Source organism: Poeciliopsis prolifica, unplaced genomic scaffold (genome assembly GCF_027474105.1).
Source record: "Poeciliopsis prolifica strain line A6 unplaced genomic scaffold, Auburn_PproV2 SCAFFOLD021, whole genome shotgun sequence".
Classification (NCBI taxonomy): domain Eukaryota; kingdom Metazoa; phylum Chordata; class Actinopteri; order Cyprinodontiformes; family Poeciliidae; genus Poeciliopsis; species Poeciliopsis prolifica.
The window spans coordinates 8552975-8572138 of NW_026562396.1; the positions used below are offsets into that span (position 1 = coordinate 8552975).

The 19164-nt window shown below is 42.1% G+C and overlaps 1 protein-coding gene across 3 annotated transcripts in view; it reads left to right on the forward strand.

The window, feature by feature from the left end:
* The window catches only part of ntrk3b (neurotrophic tyrosine kinase, receptor, type 3b), a 234833-nt gene that overhangs the window by 95082 nt on the left and 120587 nt on the right, over positions 1 to 19164 (forward strand). For all 3 annotated transcript variants that reach the window (XM_055044969.1, XM_055044970.1, XM_055044971.1), the window contains exons 5-6: positions 17980 to 18134; positions 18534 to 18676. In XM_055044969.1, the coding sequence (XP_054900944.1) occupies positions 17980 to 18134; positions 18534 to 18676 (298 nt within the window). The remainder of the gene's footprint in view (positions 1 to 17979; positions 18135 to 18533; positions 18677 to 19164) is intronic.

Consider the following 19164-nt stretch of genomic DNA (forward strand, 5'->3'; position numbering starts at 1 on the left):
GATACAAATTGTCTCGGCTGCATACCATTATAATTCCTGCCTTTGTTGTACGAAACCTCCAATTTGTCGGAGCACGGGCGAAAGACCAAACCCTTATAGGCGTCGTTGTGACGCCGTGATCCTATAAGTCATTAGTGGGCGTAATAAATGTGCTTAAAAGAAAAATGTGATAGATGAGAAGGAGGAGGGCGTCTGACCCCATTTTCTTGTTTGTTATGAATATTTTAGGGATCATTGTGTTTATGAAATGAGTTCGCTCCGACAGCCCCGAGGGAGAAAACATTGCGATAGTGACCCGTTTGTAATTTAAACATCATTACGCCTGCCGGTGCCGTCCATCATTTGAACCTCATCTGGGCTCCGAACGCCGGTGCGGCATGTGCGGCATGTGCGGGCCCTGCGGTACGTGGAAGTGAGGTGCCAGGATGTGATGCGAGACTATTTCAAGAAGACCTCCTTATAGTGCTATTTTCAGAGGTAGAAGCAGGGCAGATCCACTGAGAGCATTGGCACAATGCTTATCTCGAGTACTCCTGTAGCAACAAGCAGCGGAAGAGTTAAGGAGCCCCGCTCAGATGAATGCCATGGTTACACGTTTTGTCATTAAGCCTTTAACTTATCTCTGGGTTCTCAACCCATTTTGAAGAATCTTCTTATTCATTCCGGGTACAAAGGAGCTTACGCCGAACCCCACACCAGAGCGGCATAAGTGTTGCCTCTCTATGGGCTGTGATCAGAGGCAGATGGGCCGCTGTCTTCCTCTCAGTGCCTGTTAGTGGGCTGTAAATTTATTTTCTCTCTCTCTCTTTGCTTCTCTGAAACAGAGAAAATTCTGCTTTTATGTTTTTTTTTTCCCAGCCAACAAGCTCCACCTTAGCTGTTGCTTTGCCATTTGGCTTCCCTCTTTTGGCCTGTGGTGTTTGCTGAACCACGAGTCCATCTTTTAAATCATGCATGCTTTAAGTGGAGGAAGCATTCGAATCGCGTTGCTTTCTAATCTTCACTCAAAGGTCAGGTAGTCAGGGAGTTTGAGTTCTTTATTTTTCATGTATTTTTATTTTCTTTGTTAAAAACGCCAAAAAAATAATTTTACTTCCATTCCAACGTGGTGCATCTGCCTTTTGGTTCATTAGTTTTGGGAGGAAGGGATTTCATGCTTTGCAGATGACATTGTGGTGAGCATAATTTAACCATTAAAGACAACTGCAACACATTTCTAGGACATGTACAACATGCAATTTTTGTTTGCAGTAGAGGCATACAAGCATATGAATGTATGCCTCTAGTGCAAAATTGATTAAACTACTATTGCAACAAAGGCAGAATATGAATGAGTCTGTCCTGTGCTCACCTCAGTATGCTGTATGCTTGAAACTGACTTACTTTCGTGTTAATTCAGCTATTATCTGACCACTTGGATGCAGTCATAGGACATTTAACCTTTTAATATGAAAATTATCCACTTTTAAACCACATACTTATCAAATTTAGCCTTGACGTCTATGAACCCGTTGGACATTTATTAAGGAGAACATTGTATTTATTAATTTCAAGTATATTAAAAAAACAATAGAAGAAGCAATCAGTAGAAAAGAGAACATGTGCATACATAACCAAGAACAAAATATATATTTTTTACTGCTACTTTTCTGTTTGAAAAGGAGTAGAAAGATTGAATTCTACCTCTTATCTGAATTTAGTAAAATATATTTACTTACTGAACATCTAAAAACATAATCCCTGGCTGAACTGGCTCGCTGTATTGTCACTGTCATGTCGCAAATTCGGTCACGTTGTTGTGCTACGGCTTAAAGTCGCCGTTGTTTGGTACGCATGCAGACGAGCGAAAAGGAGTCGGTGATTGAATTTGCAAGGATCTGGCGATCTGGAACGACCACCGAATGCAATAAGTGGCAACGTTATGAACTGGGCGGCCTGGCAGTCCGTCTGAATTGTGAGCAAAGGTCACTGGACACGGTCACTGCATCATAGACGCATCAGGTTTTCTCTGCACTGCCGCCGACCTGTGTGGCATAAATTTGGCCATCTGTACACGCCTCTCCAGTTTGTTAGGAGCTTCTGCAGCCGTGCACATGCGCATGCTTGGTTTCTTCCTTTCAAAGGTTCTTATCAAACAGAATTCAAAGCAAATCACACAAGTCACATGATAAGAAGAAAACACACTAGAAGTGACTTTTAGATGTAAATAAAAAACAAAATATATATACTGTACATTTAGGAAATATATAGTAGGAAAATCTTTCTTCCTTTTCAGTTTTATATTTTTTGACACAGACAGATCACAAGTCAGAATATTGTAACTCCCCAAACGGTGGTTTTCACAGGAGTGGAAACCACAAGCTTCTGGTTTGTCAATGAGACTCACCTCTGAGCAAAGGACTGAACAGCACTTGTTGAAACCCTGTGAATGACTTGTATTGACCGACGGAGTATTCAGAGACATTCAGAAATCATGACTGACATTTGACACCACCGCTTGACCACAAGACCTCAAACAAAATGACACAAACCCACAAAGTGACCTCGATCCAGATATGTCGAGCGCTCATCGTGCTCGCTAATATCTGACGCTTCCCCCAAGTCCCTTAACCGCCCCTTCTTGTTTTGACTGATTTCTGAACACCTTTTAGATTTCCGATCTCTCCACTCTTGATCCTCACCAACCACGCCCAATGATGTTCGTTTTAAACCAGCTAGTTTCTTGGTATGTGTACACTCACACATCCTGTTCTAGTTGTGCATGAAGTTTGATACAAAGTAGGTTATATGGAGGTATTGAGCTGTGAAACCGTCACACATAAATTCAAATAAAGTGGTAAAAACACCAGCATGCAATTACTTTGTTCATACTGTTGTCATACTAACTAAAACTACTTCATGTTTCTTTAGAGAATCTTCGTAGAAGGTAATGGGAGTGTTTTTGTACGAAAGTGATTCAAAGAAGATGCTCTTCTACGACAACAGACCCAGCTTTCCTCATCAGCTTGTTCAGCTTTTTAAGTCACTGACTGTGATGCTATTACCCTAAACACAATGGCAGATTAAATTTCACTCAACAGACTCAACAACATCTTGCTTTAAAGCCTAAACGACCGAGGCTTTCCTGACACATACACTTTGTTTTGCTCCTTCTTGTAGTTGTTCCCGTCCTGGACTGTTGTCTTGGTGTATCTATGCCCCTTTGTCACCTTCGCCTCCCACCTATTCCTGCTTCTCTTGAGATCGACAGTCCTCCTTTGTTTCTTTCCACATTCAAGATGACGTTTCCCCCCCACACTACTCCACAAAGTGGTCTGCCAGTCCTCTTTGCCAATCTCTGATGCAACAAACGTGGAGCCGTCCACGTGTTTGTGTGGATGAAAGACCTCTGGCTTGTACTGGACGTCTGAGGAACACAGAGTGAAAAGAAATGGACAAGAGCACAGTCCAGCTGGTCAGACATTCGACGATCCAGTCTCACAAACTGTGGTTTGTTTGTTAGCCAGGCGTCGATCCAGGCGATTGTTTAGGCCTTCGCTTGTCTTGTGGACTTTCCAGTGTGGTAAATTTGGCAGAATTGTGTTGAATTCACTCGGAAAATTATATAACCAGTGAGTTTGAGTTGCATCATGGTTCCATGTGCATCAACAAGCGTCTCCAGAACCTTATTTATAGGATGTTGGGGAAACAGTTCATTTGGTGGCGGGTGAGCTTTCTCAGTGAAACAAGACAGTATTGTCTTCCATAGCGCACAAACCTTCACCTTGTTCAGGCTGGAGTTAGAAACGTGCATAAACGTGACAAACTAAAACAAGTTCGGCCATTTTTATTTGCACAATTTTCTCTTTCTAACCAAACCTCGATGATAAAAGACTTCAATCTGGTGTTTTGGTCTTAGCTGTCAATTTGGTTTACAAAGACTTTGTAATTCTTTTAATATGTTTTTTTTTCTGTTGTTTGGATACTTAGAGTTCCAGTTTTTTTAAACTAAAATTCAATATATCATTACTCCTTTACCGTTATATTGCTTGAAAATAGTCTCAAAGCGACAATATTATTGTTCATCGCGATAACTTCCGCCACAATTCATTGCCCAGTAAAATATGTCATTGCGACAGGCCTGGTGTCGACTGGATGGGACGTCCGTCAGCTGAAAGCAAGAGAGGAGGATGCAGAGCTGATTCCTGAAGTGAACCCGTTCAACGTTCACTGGGTCTGTTCGGACTTCCATATGCCTGATTTTTATTCTGCTCATTTTTCTTCCCTGAACTAGTACATTCCAGCTGGAGTTTATATTGCAGCTTCTTCTTGTTCATCCCCTTTGCATATCGAATCTTGATGTTAAGTTTATGTTGTCACACGATCAAAAGAACAGCGTGAGGCCTTTGTAAAGACGACCGTAGCAGCTTAAGAACTAAAACAAGTCAGAGATCCAAACAACCAAGGTGTCCGGGTGTGGCTGTCTAAGTAAGTTGACCCCGAAAGCAAACAAGATAGCAAAAGAAGAAGTCTCCACGAACCCCAAAATGTCATTTCAGAACCAACAATTGGCTCTTTGGACTGATGACAGGAAGTGAATGCCTGTATAATTTGAAAGGAAATGGACAAATTTAACTTTGCTGAGGGGTATACAAGTGGGAAACCTTTTGCTTGCTGAGAAAAAGAAATAATAATAATTTCAGAGTGACATTTAATTATTTGCAGAGAGAACATGGACAAAGAGCCGGACTCCTGAAGTGATTGTCTTTGGACAGATGAGTCTGAAATTGAAGCGTTTGGACACGATCCAAAATGTCCCAGGAAATTTAGTTGGAAAACGCATTTAGATCTTCTAATGAGATTAGAACTGACTCTGTGAACATTTCTTGCAAAAGAAACTCAATATTTAATGGGGAAATCCTAAATTTTTCAATTTGACTGGGGTGAGACACTCTTTCACTTGTACGTGGGGGGGGAAGGGGGGACAAGATCAGGACATTCTGGCCTTATTTAAAACTTTTCAGAGCTCTCTATAACCCAGCACTTAATTGAGCTGAAATGACTGTCTTCGTTATGTGGAGCGAACCGAAATGGCTGACGTCTCTCCTTAACCAAATCGCTCCTAAAGCTTAAGGGGCTCAATTTTGAAAGTCTCCCCACCTTCCTCGACTCTCAGTCCTGTTTCAGATGTGCACAAATGGTGCCTTTGTTGTCCTACATGAAAAGCAGGGCGAGGGCGATTCCCCCCGAATGTCGATGAGCAGCGAGGCTCCGTGTCTATTCCGTTTTCGTGGGTTTGGCTAAGAGGTGTCAGTCGGAGCGGCGTGGCGGCACAGACGGTCGCCGGGGCATTATGCAAGAAGGAAGCCGTGCGGAATCAGGCCCCGCTAATGGGAAATGAGTCACTCCATCACGGGCAGAGTGTGCGGCGCCACCCCGACATCATTATCCTCCTCGCCATGCGCCATGCGCGCTTCGCTCGGCGCGGTATTAGCACGGTAATGTCAATCGCTCAATCAGGCCAAATAAAGCACGCGCAGGAGGGAAGCCATTGCCTTTAATTATTAGAATAACTCAAAATATAGTATCAGGTGATAAGTATCCACCCATGCTGCTCAGCCACACAGACATTATGCAAATTCGGGGAGATCAAACCCGCTGAAATGATTTCCATATTATGTGACAAAAAGAGAGCGTAGCCCTTCGCCATCACAGTGACTCTCACTCGTGTTATCTCAGTCACTCTTGGCAGCGTGACTATAATTGCGTTGCTTTATATAATTTATCTTTTTTTTTTTTTGTGGGTCTGCAAATAAAAAGAGCCAATTTAAAAGCGCCGACGCGTCGGTGACAGTCACCTGTGATGAGTGCGGAGCGATTTGAACGCCCAGAATTAGAGCGCGGCTCCTTTTTTTTTTTTTTTTGGAGCTTTGAACGACCGTCTCCGCAGCCATGAATTTATTGCGCTTCATTCCAGTTAATTCAAGGTTCTTCATAATTACTCTCACTATTTTTTGAATTTTTTTTTTCTCTGTATTAAAAGGATCAAATAAAATAAAGGCAGAGAGTCGTGCGCGCATTGTGGCACATACCAATTACAGTTGAAAAACCGCTAATTAATACACATTCAAACATGGAGACCAAAAAGAGAGAGAGCAGGGGGAGGAGGAAAAGGCATTTTTGCCTCAACTGAAATCACTGCTATCAAACAATCGGCTGTTTTATCAGCCGCCGATTGTTCCTGTTTGGAGCCGCGATAATCCTTTTCTGCTTTAAACTTCCACTTTACACGTAATTAACTTGCTGTAAAACACCATTCACTCAATCAAAACTGGTATGTAGCAATTAATGAAGGAGAGTTGGATTTTTTTTCTTTCTTTTTTGTTTTTTATACTGCCTCTAATAGTATAATTGTGCATTGCACTATGAGCTTTTTGCCTGATTCCGATTTGCAAGCTACAACACAATATTCAGTGACACCAGCTGAAGTTTTCTTTTGGCACCTAATTTTTTGCGTGCTGAAATAACAGTGAGCCGTTATGAATGTTGGATATGAAGGCGTGTGCTTATACAGACAAAACATGTAATAAAGAATCAGCAGTCAGCGTAAAGTCAATCCAGGAGTGAGCACTCTAATAAAAAAAGGTTTTAAAAAATTTATAGTATAAAAATAAAAGATTTACTCAACTCAAACTGTGAATTTCTAGTTTTCTGTTAAGAGCAGAATTATGCGTCAGACGCCGTTTAACTCAGACACCAAACATTTGATTGCAATCGTCTCATTTCTGGCCGAGAAACGTACCGCTGAGCGGGTCGGCGCCACAGGCCCCGACAGGCGGACAACACGAACCTCTGCGACTGTTTCAGTCGGAAAAAAACGACTCATGACCTTCATCAAAAAGTCGGACAAATTCTGGAGGATCTTGGACCCCCTGCATTCTTTCTTACAGAGACTGTAATCTTTATTTTATGTTTTTGTTTTTTTTTTTACGTTCAATATATATTTTTCACTTGGCTATCTGACATTGTCGACTACTTTGAACCACGGCGGGGAATGTCTGTGTACGTGGGCTGAACGTGTGTGTATTTTATGCGGACACTGCAGTGCTCCTTGTTGATTCAGGTTGTTTCTGTGTACTTTTCTTGATGTTTATCAAAAAAAAAAAAAAAAAAGAACAGAATTATTCAATTCAGTTATGTCCGGTGTTAGTATAGCCTATCTCATTTTCTGTGATTGGACGAGAATGAAGGAATGGCCAGAAAGCAAAAAAAAAAAAAAAAAAGGATCACCACTGTCAGGTTGCAGCTGGCAGCCAGTCACAGGATTTTCACAGCTTACAAATCATTTATGTCTTTTCTGCCGGATGAGAACATGGAGACCAAAAGTCATGTTTCTTTTCTCCGAGCCTCCAAAATGACACCAGTTGAATAATTTAAAAATGGCTGAGGCTTCCTCAGTGTTTATGTAACTGCGGGTTGTTGGAGAACAGAGGAGCAATCTGTCAACTGCACCAAACAGTTCAGGAGCTACTTCCTTTTGCTACTTAAATATAGACGTGTTAAACTGATCTGATTCACCCTCCCTGTCGGCCCCACTGGCTGATTTGGCAAATAAATAGAACTTCATACAATAGACTTTGATTTCATAAGAACTGCTGCAGTGTTTAAGTGTAAAATAACAAGATCTTTTCACTGTCTTCCCATTTAATTGGCCCCGCAGTGACAAGAATAATATCTTTAAAAGACTTTTAGCCACTGTAAACAGTGCTAGCAACTAAATTAGCATGTGTTTTGTGTGTTTCTGTTGGCTCTAGAGAAAACCTTTTCGCACCTTGGTTTGAAGAATGTGGTGTGAAGCCGATTAGCTGGAGTTCACATTTTAAACACATCACCTGACTGAACCTGAACGGTTCAGTCAGGTCCACATGGAGAATAAATCACTTCAAACGATGAAAACACCGGACCGGGTTGTGATGCGCGTCGATCGCCATCTTTTCAACCCGCCATTGAAGAGTTGAGAAAAACCAAACCCGACTGGCTCATTGCAACCTGAGCACGTGTGACGGTAGCTGGAAGTCAAAAGGGGCTGGTTTGCCCGACTCCGCGTAAGCCACCGCTTCAAGTTTATCAGGTTGCGTTAGCCGGGCGTGCAGCGGCACAACGGTTGCTTTGTTTTGCAGGTTCGCTGCACAGATATTTCACACTCGCTGTAATATATTAATATTGCTAACAATGGCAAAGCTATCAGGGGAATCTCAATAATCTCAAGTCTTTTGTGGCTCCTGTGAAAAGGCTCCGGCATCACATAGAGGCTCCATAATAGACGACTGCTGCACGCTGCCTCTGGATGAGACACAGATAATCGCCGCTGCCTCTTTGTCTGTTTGCCCTTTAGCTGAGCAACTGCAGGTACTGCAGAGTGCTGCACAGCTCTGCCAAGGGGAAGCCAGAGCACGGCAGCAGGGGGTAAAAAACAGAGAGGAGCGGGGAGGGGGATAAATGCTAAATGTGAAATGTGCCGCTGCAGCTTCCAGGGTGATACTATTGGAGATTACCCGTAGCAGCATTGAGCCAAAGTGTCAGTTTTCGAGGAAGCTCGATCTGGTCTCGAGAAAGAAATGGGAAGAAGAAGAAAAAAAATAATAAAAAATCGTCTCCCTCTTTAGCAACTGGCACAATCCACCCCAGGCGATGTGCATAGCGAATCTCTTCATTCTGTTGGTGTCTCTTTTATCCACAATGCAGCAGCCAACGCACAGTCAAACATTCATGTCCCCTGCCGCAAGACAGATTTTTCTCTGACGCCGTCTGACACATGAACCAATCCAACCAGCAACCTGCACTTAAAGGAGGAATGAACTGCCGGGCTTGAGAGGGGCAATGTGGCAGGTGAATGACTAAAGTTTATCTCTCAAGAAGCTCATTTGAAAAGTTCAAATTAGCCACACGGTTTCTTTGCTTTTTTAAAGATTAAAACTACTTTCAAGAAACTACGCATGTTGGAACCGTCAGAAGCCCACACTATTATTTGATTATATATATATATATATATATATATATATATATATATATATATATATATATATATATATATATATATATATATATATATATATATATATATATAAAACCCTGTGACATAGCAAAAGTAACATATCGTTATCATGGAGTCAATCAGCATGAATTCTACACCCTTCATCCCTGTATGCACACACTATAATGAAACAGGCAGCAACAGACCTTCTTCCAAAACGGAACAAGTTTTTAATTTGAACTTCCATTTATCCATAACATCTTTACTGAGATGCTAGCATACATGCGGAGACAAGTAGCAGAATGACAGCAGAGCATTTGCTGAAATATTTAAAAATAGAAAGCTAAAATCCTTGCCTCCTGTTCTTTGTTCACTCCTACCCAGAAGTCATCTCTGAGCCAACACGAGTTTCCTCTCACCCTATGAGTGCAGTGCAGGTGTTTGCTGTGGATAAGCAAAAGCAAATAAATAAATAAATAAATAAATAAGGCAAAGAAATCAGACAAGGATGGATCCAGCAATACTCTGACGGAAGCAAAGTGCGATTTCTCCGTTATTTCGGAGTATGAAAACAATGACACCTCGAAACAACCGATTGTGTGCTCAAGCGATTATTCCATTTTTAAAAAGGAATTGCAACATTTTGTGAATTTGGCTGCTTGACTTGATCCCGTGATGCATACCTACCATCGACTGAGCTTACTTTCTCCGATTGACTGAAAGCCATGCTTTGTCCAGACTTTGACGCGTCGGCCTCCTGCTGCTCGCTGAAAGTGAACATAATCTGGTGGTGCTGGTGGAAGAAGAGCAACAGAGCAGCGGATGTGTGCCACCAGTGAGTCCTGGTAGCATCTGTTTATCAAACCCAGCACTTTTGAACAAATCTGTCTGTTTTGTCTCTCAACTGCTCAAAGATGCCGGGACGCCATCGAAGGGCGTGGCGACTCGGCTGCGTCTTTTTCTAAGCTACAACGATAACAATAAAAACATCAGTAGAATCACCTTTGTATTGATGTGTATTACACAGGAGCTGCAGTGCAGGAATAATAAGCTAAAAAAAGCTAAGCTAAACAGACCCATGTGCTTGAATATCTATGTTTTTCTCATTGAATACCAACTTGGCTTTCAGTCGTACTGCAATAAGTCGACTATATTTAAAGCTAGACGTTTAGGTAAAATGTTAATGTGCTTTTGTTGCCTTAAAACTTATTATTTTTAGCTGAAATTGCATTGACCAGGATTGGCTAACAGTGTTTGCTACTGCTTACCAACAAATTCCAGGGTTCAAGTTATATCACAGGAATATACTTATAATTGTACTTTTTTTTTGTATTGACTTAATTCAAGGATAATATCTTAAGTTTGCAACTCTGACTCAACTTGGAATGAAGTTGCAAAAGCAAAAGATAGACTGCAGCCGCTGCGAATAAGCTATTCAGCACCGGCAGGAAGAATATGGCCATTTTGTTTTTTTTTTCCAAAGGTGGTACTAATGAAAAATTCTACAAATGCATTTTTTCCTAACAAAATCAGAACCATTAACAGGGGAAATAAACAAAAACACCAATTTTGTTCTCACCAACAAAGCTATAATTAACATTTTGTTTTTTTGGTGCCAAATTAATGTCATTCATGAAATGACGGCGAAATCTAACCTCAGGGTTAAGCCGTTTTACCATTACGTTGTACGTAGAAAGTATTTTCTGTGCGAAAGCGTCAGCTCTACTTTTGCTCCGACGCCACTAAACAACCCTGGCAAATTATTCATAACACAGCATGGCATGTGGTTTAGCTCTCAAACGCAGCAACTGTTTAGATAAATGAAAAAATTATATCGTCATTATAGTAGTTGGTTAATCCAAACTTTTCCAAAACACACAACTGCAAAAGAAAATCTGAAAACACTTGAAAGATTAAACTTTTGATGTAGATGTTTGCTAAGGAAGGATGTGGCTTTGTGGAAAACAGTTGCTATGCAGTGTTCGTTAGAGCTGCAATAAATCACAACAAATTTTACATTTTATTAAAGATACTGGCAGTTATAAGAACATGTCATTCAAAACCTGTTTGTACATGAAGTAGATTTTGCTGCTCAATTTGTTTACACACTCTGACATTTAAAAATATAAATAGAAGGCATTTATACACAAACCCGATGCCACCAGCGAGCGTGGAGAATTTGAAGGCAAGTCAAAACCGGTAACATATAGTTCTTTAATGCGCAAAAAGCATCAACATACGGTGATTTATCAAGCAAACTTGAATGCAGCACTGCAGTACTGAGTGGAACCGGGTTCCCGCTCCAGAACCTGGTTCCACCAAATCGCCTGGTTCCATTTATCTCTGGCTCCAGGCGATAAACGCGCGCACCGATTGGTCATTCTCACTGTCCTTTTCAGTTCTCTAGAAACTCCAGTCGGTTCTTCCTTCCTCGCTGTCTGTGCAAGTGTCAGCCTTCTTCTTTTGAGCCACAGTGTCATCAATTATGGATTTGTTTTCCCCCCTTGCATGATAAGACGGTGCAAGAAAGTGAGAAATGTGTGGACTTCAGCAGGCTTGCAGCATGATACCCCAACAGGAAGGTGCCAGAAAACCTGCAGGTGTCGTGTTTTGACCCTTGTGTTGTTTTGCGGGTCAAAAGTGACCCTTTACCATGTTTGGCTGTAGAAAAAAATACCTCAAAGTATCTTTTTACGACTTGACATTTTATTACTTTTTCTAAATTGACCCCGTTATTAGAAAAAGTGCCACTTTGTTTTTGTTTATGTTTCCGTGTGAGCCGTGCATCACTAGGGCACACGGATTGTGATACGGGTCATTTTTGACCCGTGAATTATAAAAGCATTTAAACACCAGAGAGAGTTCAAAGGCCACACACAAACTCTCTCTAATACACACACACACACCCACACACGCATATGCAACCTGCCCTCCTTCACACATATCAAAGAAACTGTATTGATGTACGAATTGAACCTCCATTTGACCTGCACCTGCCCTCTCAGTCTGCAGCTCTCTCCCCACATCAACAGAAAACGCCCTCGGACAAAACAAAAAAAAACTGAGTATAGAGGACATGCAGGCATCCTGGATCCGAGCACCTCTAGTCGGTTCTTTGCTGTCGCCACGAGGAGACGTCTCACCAACAGGTGCTGCGGTGAATGTTTGCACACACTGTCCTGGGACTTCGATCAGAACAAGTTGAACACCTTGTGTTCATAGTGGGGTGTGAAGGACAGGCTCTTATGTTGAAGATGTTCATCATAAGAGTTATTATGATTGTGCCTATCGAGTATTTTAAGAGTTGCAAAGTGTAAACATAATATGAGTCGGTCGTGCATAAGGCAGCATAAGCAGATTCTTGGATCGATTTATTTGTAGCAATTTATATGTCTTGCTAATGACATTTGACCTCCTCTTTGCACCGTTTCGTGTCAATCTTTCATTTCAGTGGTGTCAGGATAGATGATACCACAGGAAAGCAATTCTCCTTCACCACGTTTCTGCAAATTTAAGACAATATCCTGCACAATAAACCAGTCTGCCAAGGATTCATTGGCGAATTTCAAAAATTACAACATGAGTAATTTGCACATGGGCACTGCTTCACAGACGCCCACAGCACGCCATGGCTCGGTGACATTGCTTCATCTCACTGTGCAGAGAGTTCATTTGACTTGTGAGGGTGGATGCCTGAAACTGAAAGCTCCCACTGCCGTCTCTTCGATTCAGATTCATCCCCAGATGTTTGGCTGATTTCTTTTACTCAACCAAAAACGTTAACATTATTTGGTCGCGTCTCAAAGCAGTGATGCACCTGGACACGAGCAGAACACTGTAAATTCTACACTTCCCTTATTTCATGAATTTTAGACCAACGTGTCTTTCAGAATGCCATGTTTGCAAGACTGCAAACATTTAGTAGAATAAGCTGTTAATCTGCTAATGCTGGACCTCTCGGTGTTTAAGGGATTGTTTTATGCTTATTTAAATATTCCCTAGAAAACTGCTGACCTGTGAAGCACTGAATCATACTGAGGTACTGCAAATGCTGTGTTGCAGTGTCATTCAGTGGTTTATTTATTTTTGTGTAGATGATGGTTTTTAGATTGGTGTGTGGTGTAGATCCTCTCTTACTGTATAATAAGTATCTATTTTTTTGGCAGTTTTACACCAGAGTACATTGCAGATTCTTGTCAACCAATAAAAATGTTTGCTTAATGTAATGCAAAACCTTCTATGCTGGATGCGATTCATTCGCCTGTAAATATCTGAAGTAATTATTCGTTTCCAGTCAAGTGTCTTGCTGTCAAAGCATGACAGCATCCAAAAGATCACAAGACATCACTTGTGCCCCCCGTCACGACGATCAAACTCTCAAATTTTGGGAAGGCGTTAACATTTATATCAAAAAGTTCCATTAAACAGCCAGGATTTGAGATAATTCCTGATAACAGTGGCGAGAAAAGCAAGCGGCGGGTTGAAGCTGAGATCAAAGCCCGCGAACGCCACTGCGGTTCTTTGTGATGCACGGTTTCTAAGCCGGAGCACCTGTGTGTGCACATCCCAGAAGCAGCCTGTGGTGGTGAGCGCTGCCTCCCGTCTGTAGTAGCAGGGCGGATTGTTAGCTAGCGGTAGAGAAACGCCATGCAGCTCGCTCTGTGTGTTGGCCTTCTCATATTTATGCATATGCCTTCTAAAGCCAGAAATATTCTCCTTCAGACATTCATCAACTTCCAGCTGCCGGTCAGAACCCCTTTTTTTTTTTTTCTTTCTTTCTTTCTTTCTTTCTTTCTTTCTTTTTTCTTTTTTTCTTTCTTTCTTCCTTTCTTTCTTTCTTTCTTTTGTTCTTTCCTTCTTTCTTTCTTTCTTTCTTTTTTTCCTTCCTTTTTTCCTTCCTTCCTTCCTTCCTTCCTTCCCTCCTTCCTTCCTTCACACTGAAGCCTCACAATCGTCTCACTGCACCTCCCCAGCTGGCTGCAGGGCCACAAGGTTTTCTTATTTAACCAAAGTATTTGGCCCAGTGCAGGTGCCAATCAGCTCAGCCTCGAGGCAACATGGCTAATGTGTGAAGGTGGCGGCTATTATTAATAATCACCATAATTACAGCAGAACAGGGAAAGCCTGAGCCTTGCTGCTCCAGTGAGTTTCGCTCCCTGGTGGTTTGCACGCTCAGCGTTAACTGAAAACCTTTCACCTTGAAATGTTCTCTTGCTTGTCATAAAGGGAGCTACTCGTCTTCCCCAAACCTTCCAGGAAAAGGAAAGAAAGACATCTCTGTACAGTAATGTGGAAAAAAAAACACACAAAAAACCGAGTACACCATGTTAAGTGTGGCAAAGTGCGCCTCGGGTTTCCGGCTCCGTTTGCTTTGACACTCCTCCAGATGAAATCGAGTGCAACCGATTAAAAACTCGCCCAACTAGTAAACAATCCTCCTGAGTGATTTAACCTCGGTTTTGTTGGATCCAGTCCAACAAATGACAAGAAAATGATTGAAAAATGAAAATGAAAATCAGCTGGAATGTCATGAAAGAACCTGCAATGCAGTATAAAACCGACCTGGATCGGAAAACCTTCGATACAATATAGAGACCGTAACTTACACAATGTGATGACGTCAATATGATGCAGCCTAACGCATTTCCTGCACACATTGCAAGACAGAGACCCCAGAGAGAGACGGTTCATTTACAGACGTGTAATAGAATTAAATGTTCTCTTCAGCTCACATTGAAGTGACTCCGTTTCTGATGAACCAAACAGTCGTGACCCGTTTCATGCTGTGCTACATAAGTGCTCTACTTACTGTGGCAAATATTTTAATCACTGCATATGCCCCCTGTGAGGCGACAGTCACAGAGATCTCTGCAATACAGAATAAGTCATCAGGAACAAATGATGCGAGCAATCAATGAATTTAAGGAAAATCTTAAATATGGCCGTATGTGGGAAAAATGACTATTGCTGTGTTATTGCTGACCAGAATACCTTGATGCACCAGGAGCCTAACTATAAATGCAACTTGCCCAAAATTGCTTAGAAAGCAACTAAGTTGGCCATTATTTCAGGCACTGAGACCCTTAATTAGTTTCCTGTGGAAGTTCATAACAGACCGATCTGGCAAGTGTGGACAGTTTTGAGACGAAGTCGTCATAAAGTGACACAGACGCTCTGCTCCAACCGAATAATCAGCTCTATAGAAAAGTGCGAACCACCTGTGGGACTCCATTCCCATGACTTCATAAAGCACACTGGATGCTGCTCATGCATTATTCAGGCTTTCTGCAATATCTTATTGACCTCTCTGAAGGAGATTTGGACTGGCGTTCATTTTGACAAAATCTGCCAATCAGAACCTCCAAACGGAGCGGGTGCAAAATGCGGAGGCGGCGCGCGGAGCTGAAGAATGCGGGTGTCAGCTGCGCGTTGGACTGAAAATGAAATTTTTGAATAAAGGAAACGACTGATGCTTGTCTGGTGCTGCGGCAGCCTGACGTTGTTGGCCTTTGCCGATCGTGACTGATGAGAGAAGATCCGGTTATTAGAAGCTGCGGGAAAACCTAAATCTGTGAAGCCTGTTTGGAGAATTCATTGTACTTTAGTTTTCAGACTCTTCAACATTTCCATTCATTGTGGCACAGTCTTGACATTATTCAACATGGCCGTTGCTGACCCCTTGACCTACTGTTCTTCACAGGACTGGATCAGTTTACTGAAAAACATTTCATCTGAGTCGGCACTAGAGCTGCACTTTGACTGAGAATCTGGAGTTTTTGTTATGGATTTGATGCTGTGTTGAGTATTCTGTTGCTACTGATAATACAAAGACTCCTGGTCACTCTGGTGCACTGTTAGGTGCTTTTAGCGTTCAATTTGAAAAAATGAGCGTTCAAAGCAGGCTCGGTCATCTGAATACTGCAGCTGGTGATCATAGAATAGGACTCAATGGTCGACTCATTGACTGCAAGAGGCTTCAAAACAAACCTAAGCCTCCATCCCTTCCATGCTTTACTCCAAACATGTCACTCTGCATTATGGCCTAACATCTATTCTTTGGTCTCAGTATCCTGATGCAAAAAAAATAAATAAATAAAACTAATTTCAAAACATATACAATACTTTGTTGAGATTAAATGCAACAGTTTCTTATAATTGGTACTTTTTCAGGGTTTCTTGTCGCATTGCAATGTTTGGCGTTCTGGTTTATCGTTGGGGAAAACTTTCTTATCGTTGACTACAGCTTCCTACTTTTGTGTTCTCACTGTAAAATGGGTGAACTTGAACGATATGAGGAACCTTTACTACATGAAGGTCATTGCTGGTGTTTTCTTCTTCATGGTCAGGTGCTTACATACGCTTGTATTTCCTTTTCCCATGGCTGCATCCATAAATCCACGGTAAATTTGTTTTTTTTTGCTTTTATTCCCTTGAAACAGTAACACTTCTTAGAATCGAGACATTTCATTGCTGTGAACATCGATGCAAGAACACAACTTATGTAACTGCAAGAGCAGCTAACTGTACCTCAAGACCTTGAGAAATTATTATTTTGCTAATGATGTTTTTAATTGCCGAGGCAAACATCAGGTCACCTGAAGAAAACTAATGAAGAAAAGCCTTATGAAAATCAGCTAACTTAATTGTAGTACCACGATAATAACGTTTTGTCTGCTGATGCAAAATGTGTTTCAGTAACCAAGCTCTGGGTGACCGCTGGTTCTTTTAGCCTGATAGATAGGCAACATATTTGCCTTGCTGACGTGACAATGTAAGTAAGGACACATATTGAAACATGAAGCAGAATTACATTATATCAGGAGTTGAAAACGACAAACCTGCTTGTGAACAACCCAAATGTGAGGACTTGAGATAAGTATAAAACAAATCACACTCCCAAAATTCCCTCTGAAATCTGTGGCTTCGTCTACTGAGATGACTACCTGCACTGACTTATCTGTTAGTGGGTGGATATATGAGGACGCAAGTGAACATAAAACGGTGCAACCAGAAGGATTTTAAGTGTAACCAAACTGTAATAACAAAATAACTGCAGTTCTTCTGGGGTGTTCAAACATCAACAGCGGCTATGTGATGCCAAGACAACCGACTTGGGGGACATGCTGGTGTGGATAGAAATGCGTGGAAATACACGGTGCATTGCGGATTCGTTTGTTGGAACCAATCAGGGTCTCTTTGTTTACTTTGCATGTTCCTTGGAAGTGATAAATATAGAACTCTTAGCTTCAGAATTGGACCACCAACCAATGCAAGACGTGGCCTGTTGATTCACGTTTTGCTCTACATCATGTTGACTTAAGTTTGTATTACACCACCAGGATCATCTATACCCTAAACATCACGGAACCTGGTGGAGACTAAGTGATGGTTTGGGTTATGCTCTGTTGGGAAACCGTGGATCCTGCCATCCACGTTTACCTAAACGTGACTGCATGGTATACCCCGACACTCGTAGTGTCTTTCAGCACAACAATCCACTCTGCCAAACGAGTCTGATCCGCGGAGAGCCCACCTCGCAGTTTGCAAGATTTAGAGGTTCTTCTGATACCATTTTGGTTGCAGATACTGCGACACACCTTTAGGGATCCAGTGGAGTTCATGTGCCGGTGGATCAAGGATTCTTTGGCAACAAAAGTGCTTCTAACACACGGTTAGGCAGGTGGCAATTGTTTTATGCCTCTTTGTAGTGCAGCACTAATGAAAGGACACAGGAATGTTTCCAATCCCTGAGCCCTGCTCAAGGATGGATGCCTCAGGCAGCACAAGCTGCTACTAAGTTCTTTTAAATCCCAGCCAAACTACTTGCATTTGCATTCTGGGAAATGTATGCAAGGCAGTTTGTTGTCCGTATCCTTAAAATATTTTGAGTTTCCCTCGTTGGTAGTGCTGCTTATGTCTATCCTGTTGTTGCTACTAACGGCGCTGTCCTCTGCCTGCTCTTCCAGACGTCTGGACGGCGTGGTGTTCGACTGCGGCTGCAGCATCCGCTGGATCCAGCTGTGGCAGGAGAAGGGCGAGGCGGGGCTTCACACGCAGCAGCTGTACTGCAGGAACGGAGCCTCCAAGATGCGACTGAACAACATGCACATCAACAGCTGTGGTGAGAAAACACGGGGCCGACGAGGGCGTAGGTGGGCTTGGGAAGGAAAACGGCAGGGGTGGAAGGGAAACGGGAACCAAACAGGGAGCAAAGGAGAGGGTCAAAGGGCACAGTGAGGGTGATGCGTAAAAGAGGAGGAGGCGTGACAGAGATCACAGGGTGAATCTGATGTGTCGAGCTGCATGTGGAACCTGACAGAGGCTGTAGACTTTGCTCCTTTATCTTGTGGTGACTCACCTCAAACAATATGAGGGAGAATCCGTCTCCGTTCGGAGTATCTTCATTATTATATTTATTAATTGAGGTGATTTGGCCTGATCTGGAAAATACGCAGACTTTAAGCTCACGCTTGGTGACCTGATCGCATGTTGTTGTTGTGTTTGTGTGCGTGTCTCGCAGACTTACCGGAGATCAGCGTGAGCCACAGCAGCGTGTTGGTGACGGAGGGCGAAAACGTGACGGTGAGCTGCAACGGATCCAGACTGCCGCTGCCTGAAGTGGACTGGAACGTCGGCGACCTGCACTCCATCAACACACACCTGGTCAGAAACGCACAGATTTAAACGGCTGGTCACTGCTCTCAAACATTTTTATTTCCTCTCAAACAAAACAAGAATGCCCAACTTGGAAAGTTGGAAAATGCAGAGGAATGCAATCTTGGAGAAAAAGTTGCAGGTATAAACTTTAACACTTCGGATGGATTGTGTCTGAATCAGTGACACAAAATATCTGTTTAAGAACATTTTTTATTTTATTTTCTGTTATTGGTTTGTTTGGCCAACAGTGGTCACCACGACAACATAAGGAAACTTGTGGAGAGGATGTTATACGTGGTTGTGACGTCTTTTCTAGAGCCGCGTTTATGCTCAACATAACAGCATGCAGCATAAAATGAACTTAAAACCAAACACAATATCAGGTGCTGACATAACATTCATCAAATCCAGTTTGAGGTTTGATTACAACAGTTTTTTTTTTTTTTTTTTGCTTTTTTTTGATGCAGTTCTAATTTTTGTAAACAAACTTCCCA